The sequence below is a fragment of the Acanthopagrus latus genome, chromosome 8 (assembly GCF_904848185.1).
Source record: "Acanthopagrus latus isolate v.2019 chromosome 8, fAcaLat1.1, whole genome shotgun sequence".
Taxonomy (NCBI): Eukaryota; Metazoa; Chordata; class Actinopteri; order Spariformes; family Sparidae; genus Acanthopagrus; species Acanthopagrus latus.
This window is the reverse complement of record NC_051046.1, coordinates 27,463,691-27,485,378: the sequence shown is the minus strand read 5'-3', so window position 1 is coordinate 27,485,378 and position 21,688 is coordinate 27,463,691. Positions and strand designations below refer to the sequence as shown.

Here is a 21,688-nt window from a genome sequence, read left to right as displayed (position 1 = left end):
CGAGCCGCCTTTCAGCTGCCTTAAACCGATAATGTCAGCTTGTCCTTTGTACACTACACCTTCGTGTAAGTGGTTTGCTTCAGCATGAAATCATATGTTTTTTATCAATAGTAATGGTGCAGCAGGAAAACTCATATTCATTCAACTGGATGAAAATGGTGGGTCTAGATATCATGCTCAAACAGGAGATCCCTGCTGCATCAACGAAAAGCCCCAGATTACCTAGATGTTCACAATCCATTCAATAGTCTGGATGTATAGATTCAGTTGGCACAGGTTGTTCCATGGCTGTATCCTTTACTTCTTTTTGGGCAGTTTCATCAAACTGATTCAAAACCAGAGCAATGTAAAAAAAAAAAAAAAAAAAAATTATGTAAGAATCTATCAATATAATCCATCTCTAGCACTGGTCACAGGGAAAGCACTACATTGGTAATATTCATAACTTAACTGTCACCAGACATCAGAAAGTTTTAAACCACATGCCAGCATAGCTCATCTGTGCACAAAACTCACTCACTTCAGGCCTCACCGAGTGACCTGATGGCTTTCTCTCATTCTCTCTTTTATAGAAATCAGTTTTTCAAATGCATAGAATCTCTTTTTGGATGCAGCAACACACTAAGGAGGGGTCAATGATTTATGCTGTTACCACTTTTGTGTTGCAAACTGACCTGTAAGAAAGTCTAGAATGGGTGTGAAATAAAGATGGTTTTTGCCTCATTTTGCAGTACAAATGTATTGGCATGTGTATCAAGTAAACCTGTAAGACAGTCTTACAAGATGCTAACAAGGAAGCCAATTGTGTAATAGCTGCCTACCTACAAACTGCGCGTTATCCGACCATTATTAATATGGCATTACATTTTTCCAATTGCAGCCTGTGTTGTCTCATTGAACCATCATAGGTCCATGTTGGGAGTATTTAATTTGGGCTAATTATAACAGTATTATTTGGTAGTATGGGTAAAATAGCATCTAATCACAATATTTTGAATCTGATTTGGCAGGTTGGTTGATTTTGTAAAATAATTCTCAATAGTGCATTTCCTGTTTGGTTTCTAATTAGAATATTACCCGCTATAATAATGTCTCAGTACAGTATATCTTTGGTCTGATAGGGCATTATATGTGATTTCTAATTAAAGCATGACTATGTTTTGTGTTTAGTGTATAGCTGTGGGGGTTTTATTTGCTGTCTAATAAAGGACATTTTGTGTTTTTTGTGGGAATCCCAAATGTCGGTATCAAAATTAAAATATTTTAATCCATCAGTAGTCTTTGAAACATTTCACTTAAGACCAAAAATTGTGAACCTCATGGTGGCAAGTGGCAACTGAACGGTCAGGGCATCACCACAGTCATTCAACCATAAATGTCTACAAAAGGTCATGGCCATTCATCATTAATTCAAATTAATTGAGCTTATTTGAAAATGTTAACTTACTTATTTTGTTGAACCATCTTTCTAACAGAGGGTATCTACAGTCTCCAATTACTCAAAAGAAATCAGTGTATGCTTTTTGTGCCACTAAAGAGCTTAGTATGCATAAAAATAACACAAACCCCAGAATTAAATATAACATTTAAAAACTGCAGTCTATTTAAGCACAGATGTTTTATGCAGAGTGGTCACTTTCTATTCCTGTTTCTTGTAGCTACTGATTTTGTAAGTAATGAAGGTTGAGATATGAACTAGTATCTGAGAGCAGCACTGGTTTCTGATGAGGCATTGCTATATGTAGAAATATACATATTTTGTCAAAATAATAAAAAACAAATGAACTCACTTTTCAGATAATAATGTATGACTGTTTTAAGCACTCTGTCATTATATAGGGTTCCATACAGTGCAGCATAATACAAGTGCTACTTGATGTGTTTTATGCTCTACCAACATACCAACATTTGAGTTCATATATAATGTATTTTACTAATAAGTAATTGATATTAAGTAGATATTGATAGTGTGGTAAAAAGTATATTAACATTATCTTGTTTGATATTTTGACTCTAGTCATCAACAGGACTTTAGTCAAAAGTAATTAATGTCAACACTTTTGACCTGTTTGAATTTTTGGTCACCTTGAAAACGTACTTTGTCACCACGCCTGAGGATGGGGTTTCTTGAAAATGTGGGTTTTTCTCCTTTTCAGTCACAGCCACCCCAAGACAGGATTTTCCCAAAATTAAAAAATACCCTGTTCTGCCGCAACCCGAAGTCCAAGGAGGAAGTGACCACATTCTGAAGGAAAGATGACACATACCACACATGCACAAATGCCAAACACACATACCCATTCACTTATCCACATGCAGAAGTTGGTATGAGTGTTTATAAGTGAGAAGCTGCTGCTGCAGTCATATTTGAACTGTGTTCAGCGAGCTCTGCTCTCGGATCCACCATGAAGCTGAATGTGATTGTTCCTCTGTGTGCTTTGATCACCCTCACCCAACAGGTAAGAAAACACAGACACAAGGTTTATTGGATGTCTCTCATCTCCTGAAATATTTTGACAAATGATCATGCACTGGACATTTATAAATAGTACTAAGTATATGTTTACATGCCATGCTTGATATTTTTTTTTTTATTTCAGGCACCTTCAAGTGAAACTTGTTTTTGTGAGTTTACTAATTCAGAGAGGGCGTTCCCTCATGACAAACTCAGCACAGCGGAGGACAGTGCATCAAGATGTAACACCAACATCACCCCACAGAAGGTAACTTTGTTGTGTTGTTGATGATGAGGTGCTTGACTGAAAATATATAGAAAAAAAAAACATGTGATATATATGAATGAATAATATCTGCAAAGCCTTGCCATATCTTTGTTCATGGGAGAGTGAGTATATGAGCACAGTATGCATGAATTAAATAAAATTCTGTGTGTGTGTGTGTGTGTGTGTGTGTGTGTGTGTGTGTGTGTGTGTGTGTGTGTGTGTGTGTACTTACTTGTACATGATTTGTGTTCTTGAGTGCATTCTACCATTCAGTAAATAACACATGAGTAAACTACAGTGTACACTGTATCAATGTAGGTATGCAAAAACAAACAGCTTAATCTATACCTGAAATACTACAGTAGAGGCATCATATTCTCCATATATTTTTCAACCAAGACACAAGATTTACCCTGGAAATTACGAGTGGAGTTCTTTTTCTTATGATGATGAATTCCTGAATCACTTAGTCTGTGTCAAATAATGACAATTGGTATCAACATGCCAGCTGAAATTAGCATCACAAGCATGATATTATCATGACAAACGACCCATTTTATTTCATGTACTTAACATAAAAACACTTTTAGTTTTAGCCTCATATTTGTGCTGTACACATCTCTTTGTCATGACAAAAGCTAAGTAGGATCCTTATGAGGCAGTAGTATTTCATTTATAACTCTTTTTTTTACGCAGTATGGCAGTGATGTTGCTGAAATAAAACTGTGTGTGTGACGTGCATTGTTTTTGGAAATGTGACTCATGATATACAGTCTGTAAAAGTGTATAATTCAATTTATTCCATGTACATGCTAAAAAAGCAAACAGAAATTGCAGTGATCGTGATGCTGAATCACAGTACCTAATCAACACCCAAAGCCTGGCAATAGTATCTATTTGGGAGATAAGCATATTGTTCCAGACCTAATAGAAATGTATGAACAAAGCTAAAAAGACGATTATTTAGGAGTTGCTGCAGCTCAACCAATTAAATAATTAGATTTATGTCCAGCTGTGACTCTGACAGCTCTTCAAAGTTGACAGCTAATGGACTTCAAACTTGCAGGTGCGCATTATATTTTCTAAACCAAAGTGTAGAGAGCACTACCTCCCTCTGCAGCTGTAAAACTTATAACAATAACAATAATAAATGAATGGAAAAAATGAATGATGCTAAAAAGAAAAAACCCTGATCCCTATGTGTGTATGCACTGATGTTGCAGGAATGCTGAGTGGTGTCTCCTCTCTCTACAGACCCTGGAGCTGGAGAGTCTGATGCTGGGTTTGGAACGACGGCTGCCCCGGCTGGAGGAAGACGTAGCGACCCTGGAGAGGGAGGATGACGGAGAGCTCTATGGAGTTATCAGCCTGCAGGTGGTCCAGAATGAACTGGCAGATATAATGGAGCTTATCACCAGGCTCAACAACACCACCCTGGAACATCAGCGTCTTACTCATGTCACCACTACAAAGGTCAACACACACACACACCGGCTGCACAACACTGACATTAGAAATGGCATGAGAATCAGCAGTTTAAACAAGTTTAATACAGTAATCAAGAGAGCAGCCCAGTTGTTAAACATTTTAACAAATTACAAAATTACATTTTGCAGAACCTCATTTGCTGCAACCATAATGAAATGCTTTGCCAAAAGCTAAATCTAATAAAATGTAACAGGCTGTAGCTTAGGATTGAAATTTATAGACACAATTTCTTTATTAGATTTCTCTTACACACAGAATCATCTGTCTCATGTTTGGGATGTCTGTCCTGTTGCTCTCTATCAGCTGAAGGACCTGAAAGCAGAGATGCAGGAGCTGGAGACGTTTGACACCATGCAGGTGGTGAGGGGAAAATTAGACAACCAGCGTCTTAGGACAGACCTGGACCAGTGCAGAAATACAGTCCATGACTCCACCAACACCTCTAATTCTCCACAAGGTTTGTCGCAAAAACACACTACACGTTACTTCTCTATGACTGCGACTGGAAACCACCAGATTGTTGTTATTTTTTCATAATTGTTTCTATTTATAGTTCACTTATGATACATTTTGCAACTTCATATTTAGTTGGTTGATATTTTACCTGAGCAGTAGGAGCGTGCACCTCTCCCTTCACAAATCTATTTGCATCTAGATACATGGGCTTCAGTACGATTAATTCACGTCTTTAATAGGGCAACGATCTGCTGCAATTCAACCTAATACTGTTCTCAACAGTTGCTTTGTGTAGTCATTCATTTTCCAATGTAAATTGAGTAAATGTGTAAATGAGCTCTCCGGCCCTTCTAAGAACTCTTTCTCAAAAAAGCCACTAGTGACAAATCTAGCGACTTTTTCTGATGTTACTGGAGACTTTTGGAGACTCTAGCATGAAAGCACAGATAGTTCTTACTCTTCTCAGCGAGCAGCTGAGAGTCCCTCCCAGCTGCAGTCAGAGCAGGAGACGTTCACCCCTCAGAGTCCAGACTGCAAATGAATCGTGCACGTACAAAGCCGCCGCTGGCTGATCCCAGCTTATAGACAAGACAGGATGTAAATGCAAAATTTTCTTTGTCTAAAATAAATCACTGCACTTAAATAAGTTAATTTGTAGTTCTAAACATATTAAAGGTGGGTTTTTGCTCACTTTTGTATCTCCCATGACATTTTTCCTCTCTCCTACAGGGACCATTACAATTACATGCACATCACAATTATGCAAATTGGGTGATGATGACTTTTAAGGACTATTGGTGACTAGCCAGTGAGCCAGTAGCATATTTTCTTACTGAGGAGATTACAAGAGTGCTTGGGGTCTGTGTCTGACATACTTCATCACAGAGCAGTGAACCCCAAGTATTATTGTTACTTCACAGGGATCAAATGGAAGAGTAATGTCATTTTGAGTCCACTGTGAGAATGAGCAGCAACGAGAATTATGATTGGCTGCCCTGTCACTGATCTCCACATCAGAATTCTCTTCTACTCACAGGTTGTTGCCAACCATGATTGTGATTGCTACTTTTGCATTAGAGACAGACAACGAAAGGCTTGCTGCATGAACAAATATTTTGATCTTATGAGTATAAACTGTCTCACACAGCCATGCCCATTGGCAGCTGGGTAGTTACGTTACGATTACCTCAGATCTTGTCTAGTTGAAGGAGGAGAAGTACCTGATATTTGTCTTTGTCTTACATTTTCTTGATTGTGCAAGTCAAACAAGCATCCACATACTCTTCCTGCCTACATACTGTCTCTTCAGGTGGGAGTGTTACCGTTGCGCTGCTGGTGAACTTAATAGCTGTTCTACAGAGCTCACAAATGGAGAGACTTTTGTTCAATTTTTTCCTCCTCCCTTAAAAATCCAAATGTCTTACAAACTAGACTTGATAGTGCATTGTGAACCATGCCAGCATTTTGGGGCATGTTGTTTTTGTTCTCCTCAAATATAGACACAAAAGCAATGGAGGAGGTGCGCTTATGTAACCCTCATAAAAGTAACACAAGAGTCTAGCTCTGAACTTTAACCTTAAATGAGATTTGGTGACCCTGTGCAGAACAGTTAGCAGTTAAACCATATGATAACTTTAAAAACGTCCATCGTCTGATTCTTTGTGCATTTATGTTGATCCAGGGGCCGCACATTTATGTACTCGCATATTTAATTTTAAAATAATATTTCTAATTCATATCCCTTCATTTTTACACCCCAAATGTGCAGTATCAGTTGTGACCTTAACCTTTCTATCACACCCAATATCTGAGGTCGTTCAAATGAGATCACTCACAGCTGTGAACACACACGAACGCGCGCGCACACACACACACACACACACACACACACACTTGAAGCTCATGTAGGCTATAAATAAACTGCGGGAGGCTTTCAGACACCACAATAAGGAAGTAATTATCAACCAGTGCACATCTCACTGGACCAGATTTATTTATTCAGTTGCTCTACCTCAGCAAAATTTTGGTCTCTGATTCATTTTGTATAGTCTCCCAAGGTGACTGTCCTCACGGTCAATTTCGGAACATTTCCGGGCCAAGGGTGTCCACAGCAGGAGAATATCCTGGGTCCTACAAGTATGGAGCCTGGGGTCGGGATCCCAAACCAGAGGCTGGGAAGGAGAGCTGGCATTGGCTGGTATTGTTGACCTCCGCCAACAAACACTCCAACTACGTCCGTCTCTACTCCAGCCTGAGCGCTCTCATTGGTGGGGTGAGCACCCCAGGTATTGAACTCTAATGTTCTAGTTCTAAGTGTTAAAAATGTTCAACCTGTCAGTGTGCATGATTGTGCAGGATTTACTTCTAACCTACAGGAAGGTGTATTAAAGCCTTTTTGGTTGGGAACTTCTTTCAACCATAGATTAATTGATATTCTGTATTGGGGATTTAGCCAAAATATGCTACACTGTGTGTTCATGTGATGAAGGAATCTGTAACCCAGTGCAACCAAAAACCTACAACAACCAGAATGCATTGCACCACACCAGACCAATAAAAAGTCAGCTGGTGTTTCTGAGTTGGGCGCTGCTCAGTTTTCGATTAGAGTCTGATTTGAACCAGGACACCTATCGATCAATCAATCTGACATTATTTTTATAGCACTCACCCTTCAGCAAAGTAATACAAAGTGATTCACACAATGCAAACACTGCCTTCCCCCATCAGCAAATTGAGCTTACATTCCATCACCAGTTCATCAAAATGTTGACACTTTGAATATAATTTTAATGCAGCTACAACTGTAGCATTATGTATTACACTGTATATATAAATATATTTCTAGTAGAATTTCTTATATGTATATAACTTCTACGTAACGTTTTTATCATTCTTGCTTACTATTTCTGTTTCTGATTCTGATAACTCTGATATACATATTGATTCCAAATAAATTGCTTGTCTTTCTCCTTGATTGCTAATTATCAGTGTCAGCCCTGAAAAAACACACCAGTCAATCCCTAATAACAATAGCTTACTTATTATAGGCTCTTCTCCTCTTGCGTCGTCTTCTTCATCTTCTTCTTCCAGGTAATGTCCTGATCCACACTGCAAACCCAACCACCAACACCATCCAGGGTCCAAATGTTGTTATGTATAGAGGGGCCTTGTACTACAACTGTTACAACCAAGATGAAGTGTGTCGATTCAATCTCACCTCCAAAACTGTGGCCAACATGAAACTACCCAAAGGTACCAGGTACGGTGCTTCAGTGTTTGAATGGATGTTCTTGATGCCAGGAGTGATGCATCCACAAGTCATGACATCTTCCACATTTTCATTAAGTTTTGAATTTGGAAGTTTTATGAGAACAATAAACAAGACATTGTAAAGGATTAATATACATTTAAAATGACTAATATGCCAAGTCACAGCATACTGAGATAAAGATTTTCACAGTGTACATACAGTATGCACATACAGTACTTTCAAAATTGTCATTTCTTAAAGGGAAAAATCACTTCTGTCCTCTGTGTTTTTCAGGTATAACTCAAAGGGTAACTTCTGCCACCTTGATGAATGCTACCCATTCACAGACCTGGACCTGGCTACAGATGAGTCAGGTGTCTGGGTGACCTACACCACCAAACAGGACTTTGGCAACCTGGTGCTGTCCAAGGTGGAGGATGATGAACAGCTCAGACTTGGCCAAACCTGGTACACCTCAGTCTACAAGCAGGGCGTAACCAACACCTTTATGGTGTGTGGTGTGCTCTATGCGACACGGTTTGTTGACAAAGAAACTGAGGAGATCTTCTATTCGTTTGACACTACCACTGGGAAAGAAAATTTCAACCTTGGCATCTTCATCAGAAAGATGTATCCCAACATTTTGTCCCTGAACTACAGCCCTGTGGACCAGATGCTACATGCCTACTGTGACACCTACATGGTCTCCTATAAGGTTCTGTTTTCATAAAAAGATAATGCAACAACATCTTCTGTAAACGCTTGTATTTCAATAAGGGATAACTTAACCCAGATAGCAACGGAATGGTGACACTTGGGCAGTCCAATCCTAGTTGTCAGATCTGAGGATGGCTATAGCATGACCATGTCAGCCAAGAGCTGAATATACTAAAAATGACCCAGATCTGGACCATTGCTGGTTTATTCTGGTGGGCTGGATCTTGCTGAGACTTGGGTCAGTTGTAGTTTATTTGTCTAAGTGCCATCATTCCACATAGTATGTGGGCAGGATGATGTGTCTGATATGGACCAGATCTGGGACTAGTGTAATAGATACACTAGATAAATTAAGGCTTCATACATATTTGCATATTCACAATCTATGTTTTCACATACCTATATATATATGATAGTCCTGTCTAACTTTAGCCTATATTTTCAGCTTTGTTGTCCTTGTTCTGTTTATGTCATTTTCATTTATGCACATTAAAAGAAATGTTAAAAGTCAAATTTATTGTCTATGTACACATACTTGGTCATTAAAGTTAGCGTTGAAAATGCTCTTTGCTGTCCTTTGCTCAGGCTTTATCTGTTTTCTACCTAGTCAAATAAAGAACATTTTATAGTATGATCTATGAGCCAGTCAAAAAAACCCCAAAGACAACTATGGCTGAATGCAATCAGAAGAAAGGACTGGACGGAGGCAATCATCAAAAATGCTTGTGTTTGCAGTGCGCACTTCATATCAGTTAATTACTACTAATGTTACTAGCTAGGTAACTAGCTAAATTAATAATTTTCTTGTGCAGTTTGCAGTGAAGATGTAGTTGGTTGTTCGACTCATGATAACCAAAGCCTGGGACATCGTTGTCTTGTGGCTTTGGCGCTGGCTAGGTAAAACTTTGGCTCACACAACACAAAACTCATCTGATATATCTTTGTATTGCAAGTCTTGGACATGACCATTTAGGACATAGTTGTAGGCATCTAGCGATTTATACGCTCTAAGTTTTTCTTTACTGTAGACGCTTGGTTTCTCTATGAAGTAGGTGTAAGTCTACGGCCATTCAACAGAGGGTAAACCTGTCATGTCATCCTTCCACTGAGTGAGCGCGTAAGGGTCGGTCAAGATGGTCCCATCTGATAACACCAATTTTTAAAAAAAAAAACACTCTCAATCCCGTACAGTGAGTGTCTGTACATACTGTGATAAATTCTCACCTTCTTTAGCCATTTTGTGTATGATAACTTTAACCAAACCAGTCTAAAAAATCCTAGCTAGCTAGCTAGCCACTGTGTTCAATTGTTTCTTCTGCCTCCGGTGATCGGCCCGCCCACCCGGATGTTTACAGTCTGTGAAGGGGTCTGTATTCAACTACCACTGGTGGGCTGGTATCACTGCCAGCTCAATCTTTTACTGTCAGTTGCGAACCATGAACTTGATTCTCAGTTAGGACTTACCTTCTAAAAGGGATAGTTCGGGTTTTTTGAAGTGGGGTCATATAGAGTACATATCTATAGTTGGTCTGTTCCCTACCGTAACTGCCAATCAGCACAGCCTCAGTTTGGAGAAGCAGAGAGCTGCTCCACCCCAGACACTCAGCTTTGTACAGCAGTAAACAGAGTCCAGAAGCAAAGCAAATTTTAACCACCTAAAACAAGGCCCACCTAAAAAAATCTATATCAGTTCAAGTGTACAGTGTATAGAGAAAATTCACACTGCTTTACATCGCCATCAGACTGCCCTTTCTTTTGGCACTACATTTTCTCAACCGTGGAACCTCCGTATCCCTACGCATAAGCACAACTGGGCAACAGTTGATCTGCAAGCGGCGAAATACAGGGGCTCAGTTGCGCGGTAGGGAACAGAGTGACTATAGATATGTACTTCATATGACCCCACTTCAAAAAACCAAAACTATCCCTTTAACTAATATTACCTTTTTGGGTTGATAATGCAGCCAATATTTAGCAATAAGGTAATGTTACCCTGAAATTCTCCCCAAAATTCAGTCAAAGATAATAATACATGGTTAAAAATTGAAGTTAATGTTTGAATATTGTATGGTGGCCCAGAGGTGTCAGGCCAAATACAAAAGCCACAACACAAATACAAAAGCCACAACACAAATACAAAAGCCACAAATAATGTTTATAAGGTAATTTATTCAATTTTATTCCATACAGTGTAACAGTGCTACATAACAAACATTTGTTACAGTAAGCAGTATATGATTTGTCTTAAGAATTGTAGAGACATGTAGATCCTGACTGCTAATATTAGCTAACATCATGGATGATTCATATAAAAGCATATATCATGTATCATATCATGATAGTTTATATAGTTTTACACAGTGTGAGCAGGACTTATCTATTTATGTGGGCTTCTTGTTAAAACAGTTCTGCGATCATGGCTAACATGGAAATTGCTATTAAAAGTCAATTACAACATTAGACCAACTTGAGATCAGAAGTGGGTCTGGTAGGCCAGTAAGTAGCCATCATTGTACATGTAGATCTGCTTGTCAGTTGGGTTATAGCTCAGACTGGCCACTCCTTTAGCTACCTTCTCCAGTGGCAGTGCAAGTGAGTTGTCCTCTTTGCCCGTTGCCGTGTCAAAAGCATAGAACACCTCCTCATGGTACTCGTCCACGTAACGAGTAGTATACATCACACCACACACCATGAAAGCATTGCTCACTGCCTTTTTGAACTGCCTCGTCTCCCACGTCTGTGTCACATTAATGGTCTGAGCCTCGCTGTCCCAAACTAAACGGCTCACGACGAGATTACCATGGTTACCAACAGTGGCATAGATGGCCCATAGTCCTGTCTCATCTGCCTCTATGTCCACATCACTGTTGTCACGGCAGGTGTAGTAACAATACGGGAACTTGTTGTTGTAACCCACGCCGTTGCCTGGAAGTGTCACCCGATGAACAGCGTTGCTCTTCAGGTCGTAGCGGCAGACGTCTGCAGAGCTGTAGCAGTTATAGTACAGTGCTTCACCATATAGAACAGCACTGGGACCCTCAATGCTGTGGGTATGACTGTAAGATGGAGCGAAGGTAAAGTCCTTGTACTTGGCAGATTTCATGAAGTCATTGTAGCTTTGGTAGACACGCAGAGAGTTGCCCCATTTGTGACCACTGAGCAGAGGTTGAACCCAGTAACTGTTCCTCTGTTCCTCACTGTCCATCTGGGCCTGTTTGCCCCATGAACCAGAGATGTAGCTCTTGTCATGGGGACTGACCTTGGTCGTGACAGGCTCACTAATGCTGGTGATCAGGCCCTTGAGGCAGTGGCTGCTCTGGCCTGGAAACAGAGAGAGATGAGAAGGGTCTGAGAATTCAGTTGATGTACAGTACCCTCTAGAGCGTTAGTCTTTTTGTGTTTCTGCCTAGTTGCATATGTTTGATTTTAGAAGTGGTTGGGAGACAACACGGAAAATAAAAAAAATAAAATAAAATAAAAAACATGAAATGTTGACACTGTTATTCTTATCCCTGACACATCACCCAGAAGTTCTGAGTGAATGCAAATGTCCCAGTCATTTGGCCCAGACATCGGAGTTGAATATTCGATTGAACCCATGTGTGAGTCGCAGCGTTAGTGCAGTGCAGCTTTCCATACATAGCCATGCCTGTGCAAATTAAAAAGATTGTTCAGGTTTTCTATTGTAGGGTTATGTGAGTTACTTAAACATAGAGAGGAAGGGTTTGAAGGAATGAGCAAAAAGAGCATGATTTGCATATCTATAGTAATCTCCAAAACCAGATCTGTTGTTGCTGTTAGGATTTCGTATAAAATATGGCTGAGTTAAAGTGAACTTTTAACCAACATTATGCTGCTCTGGTGCACTCTCGTTAACGTTGGCTAATGAAAGCCATCATCGCTCAATGTAGGTCCAGCCAGAAAATGAAAAACCAAGACAAAAAAATCTGAAGATTATCACTAAAAAACCATCCAAAATAAAAACATCGATATAAAATTAACTAATTTGTCATTGCGTTTCATTTTTCGCTGGAATTTGGCAAAACATCTTTGTCAAATACAAATTTCAATGCCATTTTTCAGGTTTTCTTTTCATTGCGAGGTGTGTGTGTGTGTGTGTGTGTGTGTGTGTGTGTGTGTGTGTGTGTTCTGAAATGATCAGCTAAATGCTGCATCAACAGATGCTGAGCTAAGCTAGTAAGTGCAAGTCAATAGTTTTTCAGAAAACTTCCAACTTATGCCTGCTCAACTTCTGCATATCAGTAAAGTTTTTCTAGTATGTACATTTTAAGGAAGTACATTTTTTGACCATTTTCACTCATTTCTGTCCAGCTCTGGAACAGTGAGAGGGACCACTTCAATTTACAGTACAGTTCTGTTGTTATGTGCCACTAATTACTCCTAAGTGGGCCTAATAACACTGTAATGACGGTGTAACAGGGAGAAGGTCTTCACTTTATTTTACAGTACAGTTCTTTTGTTATGTGCCACTAATTACCTCCTAATTAGGCCTAATAACACTGTAATAACAGTCTAACAGGGAGAAGGTCTTCACTTTATTTTACAGTACAGTTCTGTTGTTATGTGCCACTAATTACCTCCTAAGTAGGCCTAATAAGACTGTAATAAGGATCTAACAGTGAGCAGCACCACGGTCTAAGAAGGTCTTCACTTTATTTTATGGTACAGCTCTGTTATGTGTCACAAATTACCCTGTAAGTAAGTATAATAAAACTGTAATAAGGGTCTAACAGTGGGAAATAAAGATGCAATGTCCTAGCAACTAGCTGGTCTAATGTTACTGGGGTTGGATAGTGACGTGGCTTTAAATGGTGTGAAGTCTTAACTTTGGGAGTAGCGGATCGAAGAAGCCACCTACAAACTCCACAAGACTCCAGAGAACATCCAGGTTACCAGGGACATGTGTAGTAGTGACCAGATGTGAACCGATATGGTTTGACTTTAGTTAAGGTACTGTTTCCTTAATGACTCTGTAAGAAAGTGAAACTATGTTAAGTAAAACTCAAATAAATGTATTCTCCTCTGAACTCTGTGTGTTTTGTCCGACTATTATAAAGGCCATGCCCAGTATAACATACACATACGTCTAATTAGGCTCCAGGCCGATGTTGGTCGCATTAAATGTATAATGTTAATGAGGGTAGAATAGCATCTGACTTTTGTATCTGATATGACATTGTGTGTGATTTCTAATTAGATAAAGATCTTGTAAAATGATGTCTAATAGTGTATTAGGATATCCGGTTTGGTTTGTAAATACAGTATAATTTGGTATAATAGTGTCTAAGTATATTAGCTTATATTTCAAGTAATAAGACTGTATATGCAGTGTCTGATTACAGCATAATTTGGGTAGGCTATATGGTGTCTAATTACGGTCTAACTTTTTTTGTTTGCTGTCTAATTAAGATGACATTATTTCTAGTTGTCTAATTTGACACAAAGTATGGCTTGTTACGTCTTATTAGCATCTTGTTTTGTCTAATTTGATACAAAGTACGGCCCGTTACGTCTTATTGGTGTCTTGTTTCGTCTAATTTGATGCAAAGTACGGCCCGTTAAGTCTTATTAGTGTACTGTACAATAAAGTGCAACCCAATTTGTATTCATTCATTCCTGTCATTTTAGTTTTTTATATTTAGCCACCATACATACAATTTCATGATCAAGAATCAAGTAAATAATTTCCCGTTTTAACATTTTCATTCATTAATTGCTAATTGAGGCCCAATAATAATGTCGTCACAGCACTTAATTGCCTGAGTTCTCTGTTATGCACACATGCACGCGCACACACACACACACACACACACACACACACACACACACACACACACACACACACACACACACCATACTTACTTCTGAAGTCTTTTGGGATTGACTTGCAGGACTCAGCGTTATTCTTCAGGTGGCGCAGTCTCTCTTTGACAGTCTTCAAGTTTATTTTGTCTGACATTTGCATTCTGTCAACATCTGTACGCAGTTTTTCCACCTAACACACACACACACACACACACACACACACGGTCAATATTGCCAATAGGGCACTACATTGCTCCACTGTCTATGAGGGGACCACTGCTTTTGGTCATTTTGAAAAAAAAAAAAAAATAGAATAGAAAAGCTTCTTTTAAGGTATTTCACTTAATATTACTTACTTCCATATACTGCATTGGAGCTGTCTGTACCCATCCCTTCACCTAATAACAGTTTGTTTACAAATTTTTTTATTTTTTTTAATTTCTTTCTTAAGTTGATACTTAACTTTGATATCATCAATATCTAATATATGGCTTTTGACAACAATCATAGCCAATTCAATGGAGGATAAGTTTTACCTGCAAATCAGAAGTAATTTGGCTGCATGCACAAATATTAGTATAAACAACACAGCTCACTTAGGCCACTAATTCTAAGGGGAATGCATACGTCTACTAAACAATTCCACGAATATACTTTAAATCCTGATTTGTTGTTCACGCATGCACACACACACACACACACACACACAACATTCTAAACACACAGATTAGATCCAGTTATATCAGCTAAATAATTAAGTTTAACAAATACTGTTGTAATGTTACTCATGTAGGCTGCTGCTCTACAACTTCAGAAATCACTTTGGTGTCACTGTATGTTCTGCTTTACCTCTTTGGAGAGTTTACGGGTTTGGGTGTTGTTAAGCTGGCTGTGGACGTCACCAACATCTGCCTCCAGCTGGGTGAGCTCCTGGCCCAGCAGGTGCACAGACAGGTCCGTGTACACCCCCCGGTTGCGCAGGTACTGGTGAGGCTCCAGCCGGGCCGTCAGGTTCTCAAGTACAGCCTGGAACCGAGGGAGAAACTGGCTGGACAAAGTCACCTGCAAGAAAACGCGGATGAAAACTCCTGAAAAATGTTATGCGTTTTCAGGATTTCCCTTTCAAGTTCATAGTTCTGGAAATCCTCTTTCCATTGTGTATCCTCACATAGTTACAAGACATGGAGGTCATACCAATATTATTAGGATTCACAATTTTTCAATCTAGTTAAAATGTCACATTAGCAGAAATGTTTCTAACCAGCGTAGTGTGGCCTAGTATTACTGTGTATACATATAATCCATCAAGTCAGAGTTGGAACTGGACTGGACCAGACTCACACCCACGACTTTAAAAATTATTCTGGTTCTCACCTGCTCCTGCAGCGTGTTCAGAGATCCTTCACAGGTCTCAACCTGCTGCATCACAGCCTCATACTTCACAACAGGGAATGACCACAAGCTGGCATCCACCGGGCACACACAGGAGCCATTCTTCTTCTGGCCTGATGCATGCTGAGCCTGGCCATCACGCTGCGTTCACACAGGGATAAAGTAGATTAACAAAGATGGTAAGGAGGCTGCGTTACTAATAGACCCAATTTTTTGTTCTTAGTTTCTAAAAGTACTATATCAAGTGTTACTCACTGATGGCAGCAGCAGCAGCAGCAGGAGCAGCATCAGCATGTTTAGAGCTGAAGAAATGAATAGTGGACTGATGAGAACAGGAGCTGCCTGTGCTGGAATCACCACTTCTCCTTCCCTCCGTCCTCTTATAAGGTCGATCACAACAAAGGCACATTTTCCTGAATTCCCGACATGCTTCTAGACACTGATGAGTCACAACAGAGCTTTAAAACCACTCAGATGGATGTGAAACTATAATAATGTCTAGTATGGGGTTTCACATGACTTTATTTTATGTTTATCCTTGTTTGATTGTTGGTTATCATTTCTTCTTTGCAATATCTTTTACAGTATTTTCTCCTGTTTTCAACATCCGAATAAGATAACGGTGCAGTAATGACAACATATTTATGAATTCATTTATGTAATAACATGTCATTTAATGTGTTAGTTGCAATGACATCCACCAACCAGCAGTGGGTGTTTGCAATTGTTCATTATAGATGTATTTAGTACATGGAAATAACTTATTTAACTGTTGATTTGTTTATGTGTGTGTTCACTGGCTGTGCTTTGCTCTGCAAGACCCAAATGCAGAAAAAGACAAAAATGGTTCAGTGATTTTAGTAATGAAATGATGATTAGCTAGTCCTAAAAGAAGTAGCTGAGTTCCTACAGGAATGGGGCAGGTAAAAGGAAGGCATAGGCAGAGGTGACTGAAAAGCAACATTGATGCATGGCAGGGGGCTGACTGATTTACTCAGGAAATAGGCTGGATTATAATTTACACTGGCAGAGAAGTTATGGCATGAAACACGGGAGTACGAGGCTGTAAGCAGTGAGACGGAAAGGGCACAAATTAAAACTGATACAGCAGTAATTTCATGTTATCGTGTAAATCATAATTGAAACTAATAATGAAAAAATATGATTGGAAACAAATTATGCAGGCTTAGCAGGTTATATAGATATAGACAGAATCAACAGTTTCATTGGCCAGGTATGTGTGCATGTGCAGTTATTTTTTGTACATTGTATTTGTTTCATTCTTCTCAATGTATTTACACAGGAATAGATACTGATAACAACAAGCTGAAATGATGATGAACAGAGAACCGACTGGATTACTGCAGAATAAAGCAGATCAGGACAGCCTCTGCACTGACTGTTAAAAAATACCTGTCTCTCTGTCTCTTGTCTGAACATATTTTACACGATTTCCTTACTTCCCAGAAGAGCAAAGGGCAGTTACAGAAGAGATCTGTGGCTTCAGCACAGAGAGGATTAAAATGGTAAACTGTGGGACCTGGTCAGTCATAACATATACATCTGTGGCAAACACTTCATCACAGTTCATCACAGAGTAAATAATATGTGCAACAATAGTGCTTGTAGATTAAAACATATTCTAAAATAATCTAAGTGATGCTGTAACTACTTTTAACTGAAAAGTGGCTTGATCATAAAATGCCTGCTCTTGGAATGGAGTTGCGGTGGTTTGGTTTGGTTGGTTGTTGTATCTTAAAGTAAATAATTCTCATATAAGAGCTGATCTACCTTTAATAATCCATCTATTCTCTGTAACTGCTTTATCTCTTTTATGGGGTTGCGGGGGTTGTTGCTGGAGCCAATCCCAGCTGTCTCTGGGCGAGGGCAGGGTACTCCCTGGACAAGTCGCCATCGCTCATCTCATAGCCTCTGATGGCAGAGCCAAGGTGCCAGCTGCACATCAGGAGCATTTGGGGTTCAGTATCTTGCTCAAGGCCAATTCAACATCCAGCTCAGCTCAGGAGAGCCAGGGGCCATCTGAACCAGCGACCTTCCGATCACTAGCCGACCTGTTCTACCTGCTGAGCTACAGCCACCCCTACATTTAGAAATGAACAGTGTAAATAGCACAAAGTAACATAATAAGTGGACTTAAAACTGAGCCTAGTTTTCAGTAAAAAAGCTGCAGAATAAGCATAAACAGCTATAATTGGAGATCATAAGTAATTTATATCAAATGCAGACATTTGTGATCTTAATCCCCTGTGAATTTGCCATGTTGTGTTGTTACTTCGTATTTATTGTGTATATTAAGATTTAACAGACCTGGTGAGCTTATACAACAATTATTATAATTTATAAGTTAAGTTTGTGTAAATTAAATTGAAAATAATATTGCACAATTATACATTGCTACATACACATACATCAGGCAAATTAATCTGTTTACCACACAGGCCTCTATCACTTTAAAGGAATTCAGTTGACATTGACCACATTGACCCTCTTAAAGTATCTGTAGTATTTGTATCTGCAAAGTGCTTACTGTCACTCTCTGTGTCCAGGATTTTGATCACTCTTGCACACTTTCATCTGTGCATTATTTATCCCATGCATCCCTCTTTCACTTCCTACTAAAGTACAGTCATTTTTTCTTTCATTTTTAACATTTTTTTCAACATCATAGCAGGTGGTTTTAAAAAGAGGAAACAATAGGATAGACAATACTGCTTTTTTTCCCCTCAGCTGACATGTTAGGAACCTGGATGACATTTTAAAAACAGGTGTTTGCAAGTTGTTATAATTCGACAGACTTTTGAGAGGGTATTGTTACCCTATTGTGTATTGTTGAAACATCTGCAGCAGCAGAGTGTGATTATAAAGTTTATAAAGGACTGACCACATAAACAATATAGAATGCACGACAAATGCTGTAGTAACCAAACATATCGCCCGTGTAACAAAACCACAGAATAAGACATGCAAGAAAAATGCTGCAGTCTGTTCCGGTGTGGAATTTGTTCGGTTTATTTATTATGACCCCAGTGCAGAGTAGTGACTTTCTGTTCCTGAATCCTTCACAGAATCTTCAAGACAGACACTGTACGTGCTTCTCTGCAAACCCACAACCAAAAAAGATACTTTCCCTTCAACATTGGTATTAACTTCCCATCTTCAAGTATCGATGATATCCAGTCTGCCCAGACCAGACAGAAGGAACTATGGGCACTGACAATCACAAAGACAAGTAAGGGATAAGCCCCTATTAAGCCTGACAGGGTGTCCATAATCAGGAATTAATGGGTGACGCAGAGGCCTTTGAACAGTTGCCTCTGTAAAGTCACCTCGAAGGGCATTATCCCGCTTATACCGTGGTCACTTGCCAAAGAAGAGAAATTAAGACCATTAATTTTATATTTTTATGCGCTTTACAATCAAAATATAAAGGTTTTCACAAGCCATAACTTAGTTTCCATGGCAACACCTGAGGGTTTGACTAATACCTGGAACAATCATTACCCTCCCGTAAGGTTCTTATGCAACGGAAACGTTGTTCACTCCTCCAGCAAATAGGACGGACCTTAGATATGACTTTGCAAGGGGAGATATTCTAGTCCACTCAGTGATGAGCCAGAAAGCTGAGGTATAGCTGCCTTTGTGTAGGATGACAAACTTGCAGCACCACCACAGCAGGACTGAAAGTTGGTATCAGGGAGGCAAAGAGGAGACATCAGCACCAACACCAACAGCACTAAGGATATGTGGCAAGCAATCCAGGCCATCACAAACCTCCAAAGCTAGATTGCCCATGTGATCATGTGTGAGGCTACACTGATGAGTGTAGCACAAAGAGGGAGCTGCAGCATGTGTTATAGGTATTCTGTGACTGAAAAGAGACACTTATCCCCAGTATTAAATATTTCATTGGAATAAGTTAATTTAAATTTCCCATGGTACAGTTATGACAGTAGTATTTGTTCATAACATGTCATCTCGTTATTGACTGTTAAAGTATTGTTTTTTTATGTTATGCAGTCAGTGAGATAGAAAGAGAGGAATAGAGATTGCTTGTATACATTTTTGTGTGAGTGCTTTGATTTTTTTAGCAATCTGTTGGTAATGCTTCAGGGCTGCGTATTGTATTTTGTTAACAGATTGTCTTGCTAGTCAGGCAATGTGTAAGCTAGCACATGGAGACCCGTAGCTGCGCTGCTGTATCTGTTTATTTTTCTTATGTTCGCCATTTAAGATAGCAACTGTTACATTTATGCTCTTGCTGTGAGATAAAAGCATTTATTTTGTCACTGAAGATTCATGCAGCAGTAGAAATAAGTTAGTGGGTTAAAAACATGAGGTGCTCTTAATTCATTGTTAGGATAATAAGTAACTTAAATGATAATTTAAATAATTTTAAGTAAGTCCAAGTGGTGCATTTGTAAAGGTATCTGTGGTCCTGACAGTATTCTACTGAAAATATTCATACTTGGACACATGTCGGTTTGTTTGAATTTGAATATTTCAAATGTAACTTATTACAGACATTGAGTGAGTGCAAACATCGAAAGTGGTTTTCCTCATTCCTCTCCCATTCCTATTTCCCGTTTAAGCTCAAAACACATTGTTGGCTTAGTCCAGTGTACGATTATACAGTATTTAAAGGACTGACCACCTAAACACTTTGGTGTAAATGGTACCCTTAAAACAATGTAGAGTGCACAACAAATGCAGTAGTGACCAAACAACACATTGCCTGTGTAAAAAACCCACAGAATTAAACATGCAGGAAAAATGCTGCAGTCTGTTCCGGTGTGGAATTTGTTCTGTTTATGAGCCCAGTGCAGAGTAGTGACTTTCTGTTCCTGAATCCTTCACCACATCTTCAAGACAGACACTGTACGTGCTTCTCTGGACACCCACAACCGAAAAAGATACTTTCCTTTCAACATTTGTATTAACTTCCCATCTTAAAATATCATCCCTGCAGTCTGAAAGACCAATGATATCCGGTCTGCACAGACTGTTTATTTCTAAAAAAGAGAAGTTCAATAGGCACGGACAGTTACAAAGACTATAAACTTATAACCAGTAGGCCTGGATGAATGATAAGGTGAGGAATCCATCCAGAGCAAAGATGCAGCACCACCACAGCAGGACTGAAAGTTGGTATCAGGGAGGCAAAGAGGAGACATCAGCAGAGGCTGGAGAGGGACCTCAACACCAACAGCACTAAAGATATGTGGCAAGCAATCCAGGCCATCACAAGCCTCCAAAGCTAGATTGCTCTCATCCAGCTGTGGTAGTTTGTGCCACCAGTTTTATATATGGGTAAAGCATACACTGATGTAACACTGATTCCAGCATTTTGATTTAGTTACAGATTACAGAAGTGATTTATCAATATTAAGTCAGATGATAGGCACGGTAATAACAACCTGAATGTGTGTGCTCTGTACAACAACAGCAAGAGTCAGATTTTCAAAGTACATTTAAAAGGGAGTAATCGTAGCCTGACATGAGGTTGCTTGAGAACTGGCCAATGAACACCCACCCTGAACTTAGACAAGCAATAAAGATGAATAAACACTACTGTCAACACGTTCAGTGAGCTGTGGCTGCTCAGGATTTTGGGGATGTCTCAGCTAACTCCAAGACATGACATGGCACAGCAAGTTTTATTTTCCATAAGAAATCATTTTAGTTCCAATATGTTTCTGTTAGGCTAAAGCTGCATCTGTGGATCAACCTCTAACCTGTATGTGGATGAATTCCAACTACAAGGAGGAAGTAATCACAGTCTGAACTATAATGACACATCACAGACAGACATACACGT

The 21,688-nt window shown here is 39.3% G+C and overlaps 2 protein-coding genes across 3 annotated transcripts; one reads left to right on the top strand and one right to left on the bottom strand.

Annotated features, from left to right (window-relative positions):
* The first annotated feature begins 2,290 nt into the window (after positions 1-2,290).
* Positions 2,291-9,198, top strand: LOC119023717 (olfactomedin-4-like). 2 transcript variants are annotated; one of them, XM_037105822.1, is made up of 7 exons: positions 2,291-2,459; positions 2,601-2,723; positions 3,978-4,196; positions 4,515-4,668; positions 6,716-6,952; positions 7,758-7,926; positions 8,212-9,198. In XM_037105822.1, exons 1-7 carry the CDS (start codon positions 2,406-2,408, stop codon positions 8,645-8,647), a joined length of 1,392 nt encoding a protein of 463 aa, XP_036961717.1. In that variant the 5' UTR covers positions 2,291-2,405; the 3' UTR covers positions 8,648-9,198. The 2 variants fall into 2 exon arrangements, with proteins under 2 accessions (XP_036961717.1, XP_036961718.1); XM_037105823.1 differs by having other exon boundaries at positions 2,318-2,459; positions 3,947-4,196.
* A 1,595-nt stretch (positions 9,199-10,793) lies between these two features.
* Positions 10,794-16,226, bottom strand: LOC119023777 (olfactomedin-like). The gene is made up of 5 exons (XM_037105925.1): positions 16,108-16,226; positions 15,835-15,993; positions 15,310-15,522; positions 14,518-14,650; positions 10,794-11,955 (listed from the first exon to the last, which is right to left on the bottom strand). Exons 1-5 carry the CDS (start codon positions 16,144-16,146, stop codon positions 11,108-11,110), a joined length of 1,392 nt encoding a protein of 463 aa, XP_036961820.1. The 5' UTR covers positions 16,147-16,226; the 3' UTR covers positions 10,794-11,107.
* Between the last annotated feature and the right edge of the window lie 5,462 nt (positions 16,227-21,688).